The sequence below is a fragment of the Citrus clementina genome, unplaced genomic scaffold, assembly GCF_000493195.1.
Source record: "Citrus clementina cultivar Clemenules unplaced genomic scaffold, Citrus_clementina_v1.0 scaffold_4, whole genome shotgun sequence".
Classification (NCBI taxonomy): Eukaryota; Viridiplantae; Streptophyta; class Magnoliopsida; order Sapindales; family Rutaceae; genus Citrus; species Citrus x clementina.
Genome location: NW_006262274.1, coordinates 13828887 through 13831508, shown reverse-complemented (window position 1 = coordinate 13831508; position 2622 = coordinate 13828887). Strand labels below are relative to the sequence as shown.

The window sequence follows — 2622 nt, the reverse complement described above, 5'->3', positions numbered from 1 at the left end:
GATGAAGCTTTCAAGTCCATTAACAATGATTGATGTTCTAACTTGAGCCTTCCACACTAGATAGTTTGATCTGTCGAGCTTTACAGGTTGAACAAAGTGAAATGAGAGTGATGAGGGAGCTATATGATTAGATCCAGACATAGGTGTTTGCTTTGATACCATATTAGAATTAATAAAGGTGTTTGGCATAAGAGAAAGTGAAAGAAAACTTTAAATGAGAAAATTCTTATTGATTAAAATATGGAATTATACATTATGATCGTGTTAACCACTATTTATAGTTACACTAAAAACTGATTACAGAAGCAAAGCTCAAAGCTACAATATTAACAAACTAATCAGTCTTCAAATCATAACAAGCCAGTTGGATAATTTGTTACAACTTAATCAAAGCAAATAACCACCCAATCCAGCTCAGCAACTCAGTACGTCATCAGCCAACTCAGCAGCTTCAGCTTATACACTTAACAAGAGAAATAGAGAAGACAAAGAAAAAGAGAGGAAAAGGAAAAAAATAAAAGAAAAGAGAGAGAGAGAGAGAGAGAGAGAAACAGAGAAAACAAAGAAGAATAAGAGGGGAAAATGAACCGATGCAACCCAATATAAACCCCAGTCTCACTCAGGTTTCCCTTATGCTAGTTTTCCCGCATTATTTTTTTTTCTTATGCAATACAGGGTAAGTGCCAAACATTGTATTATAATATATATTTTAATACAATGTAGAGCTCTAATACATCATGATGAGGCATGCCAAATGCAGCCAAAGGAAATATAACAAAATTAAGAAACTTAAATGTGAATCTAATTTAATCAATAAGCTTTAACTTTTTATTATAAGAGTTATTGCTTCCAACTTTCCAAGAATCTTTAACTTTGCGAACAACAAGGCAATGGCATTTTGGAAGGAGATATACATGAATGTCGATGATTGTATCGTATATAGAATATAAGGAACACTAGTATATAATTATATATCGGGTAAAAGCCTATTTAGTCCCTCTATTTTAAGATTAATATTCATTTAGTCCCCGTATTTTTAAAAATACCTCGAAACATCTTTGCCGTTAAAATATTGATACCCCTATCATTACTTTTTATTTCTTTTGGCTTACTTTTACAATATTATCCTTTCATAATAATTTTTTTTGGACATTAATAAAAATAAAATAATTAAGTTACCAATTTAACCCTAAAAAAAATATATTAATTTTTTTGCAAGCACCATTTGCACACTTGATAGTTTGTATATAATTTTTGACAATTTAATTTTTGACAACTAAAAATTAGTATAATTTTTTACTTTTATTTTTAGGGTTAAATTGGTAATTTAATTATTTTCTTTTTATTAATGTCCAAACAAAAAATTATTATAAAAGGGTAATATTGTAAAAGTAAGTCAAAAGAAATAAAAAGTAACAGTAGGAGTATCAATACTTTAACGATAGGGATGTTTCGAGGTATTTTTAAAAATACGGGAACTAAATGGACACTAATCTTAAAATATAAGAACTAAATGAGCTTTTACTCTTATATATCTATCATCTTTGTGAAAAAGAAAGCAATTCCCTCATCCAAATAGTATATCTCAACATGGGGTTCAGCTTTTCTCTATGTAAGTTTTGAAAAGTTTTTATGACATGAATGGAAAGTCCAAAGTAATTGCAAAGCAAGATCAGAGAGGGTTTTGTAGTCAAAATACCAAAGTCTCTTCTTCCTTTTAAACTTTACTATTTGTATTTAAAACTGAACAAAATTGACAAGTAGTCATTGTAGTATGGTCAAATATGAAATTGTAGTGCACAATTTGAAGTTTGGTATCTAAAAGCAAAGGTATTGACGTACGAATCAAAAGTCAACTTGTTTATCAGAGAGAATTCAAACTTTCAAAGCATAGATTGGACCAAAATGTGAATATCTGAAATTTGTGCGAAAGAGCCAATAATCTGGGAGGTTTCTTTCAAGTTTCAAGCCTCCTCTTAAGAATAGAAAACATTACGTTCCTGGCCTGCTTACCTCAAGCGTATAACATGAATGACGCTCACGTTTCCATGGCCATGGCATACGTCTACTAAAGAAAAGTCAAGAGGTCAAATTTTCCCATAAAACCTCCAATAAATTATCATATCATTAAACCTCCCATATAAATTAAACCTCCCATAAATTATCATATCATTTTATTTATTTGCGTTTTGAGAAATTAAGAGAATCAATGGAACTCTCTGATCATCATCACCAGAAGCAGCAGCAGCAGCACTACTACTCGTCATCGTCTTCATCACCCAAAAGACTTTTCGATTTGTATGCTTTGATGAGTAGTCAACCACGTCCATCATCATCATCATCACCATCATCTAATGGTGTGTCGAACTCGAAGAGTTTAGTGATTCCAGCACCAAAGGAGAAGATCGAGATGTACTCACCAGCCTTTTACGCCGCGTGTACTGTGGGTGGGAGCGTGAGCACCGGCCCCACTCACATGGCCGTTACTCCTATCGATCTCGTCAAGTGCAACATGCAGGTTTATTTTCTTCTCCTCCTTTTTAACTCTACCATTTATTAAATTATATTGAAACTATCGTCACTAAAAAAAAAAAATGCTAACCAACCAACCGGGTGCGGAAA

General features: G+C 32.3%; 1 protein-coding gene across 1 annotated transcript in view; it reads left to right on the top strand.

The window, feature by feature from the left end:
• Nucleotides 1-1949: 1949 nt before the first annotated feature.
• Nucleotides 1950-2622, top strand: part of LOC18044942 (mitochondrial phosphate carrier protein 3, mitochondrial) — a 3597-nt gene continuing 2924 nt past the window's right edge. The window contains exon 1 of the mRNA XM_006436872.2: nt 1950-2518. Within this exon, the coding sequence (XP_006436935.2) occupies nt 2210-2518 (309 nt within the window). The 5' untranslated portion in view covers nt 1950-2209. The remainder of the gene's footprint in view (nt 2519-2622) is intronic.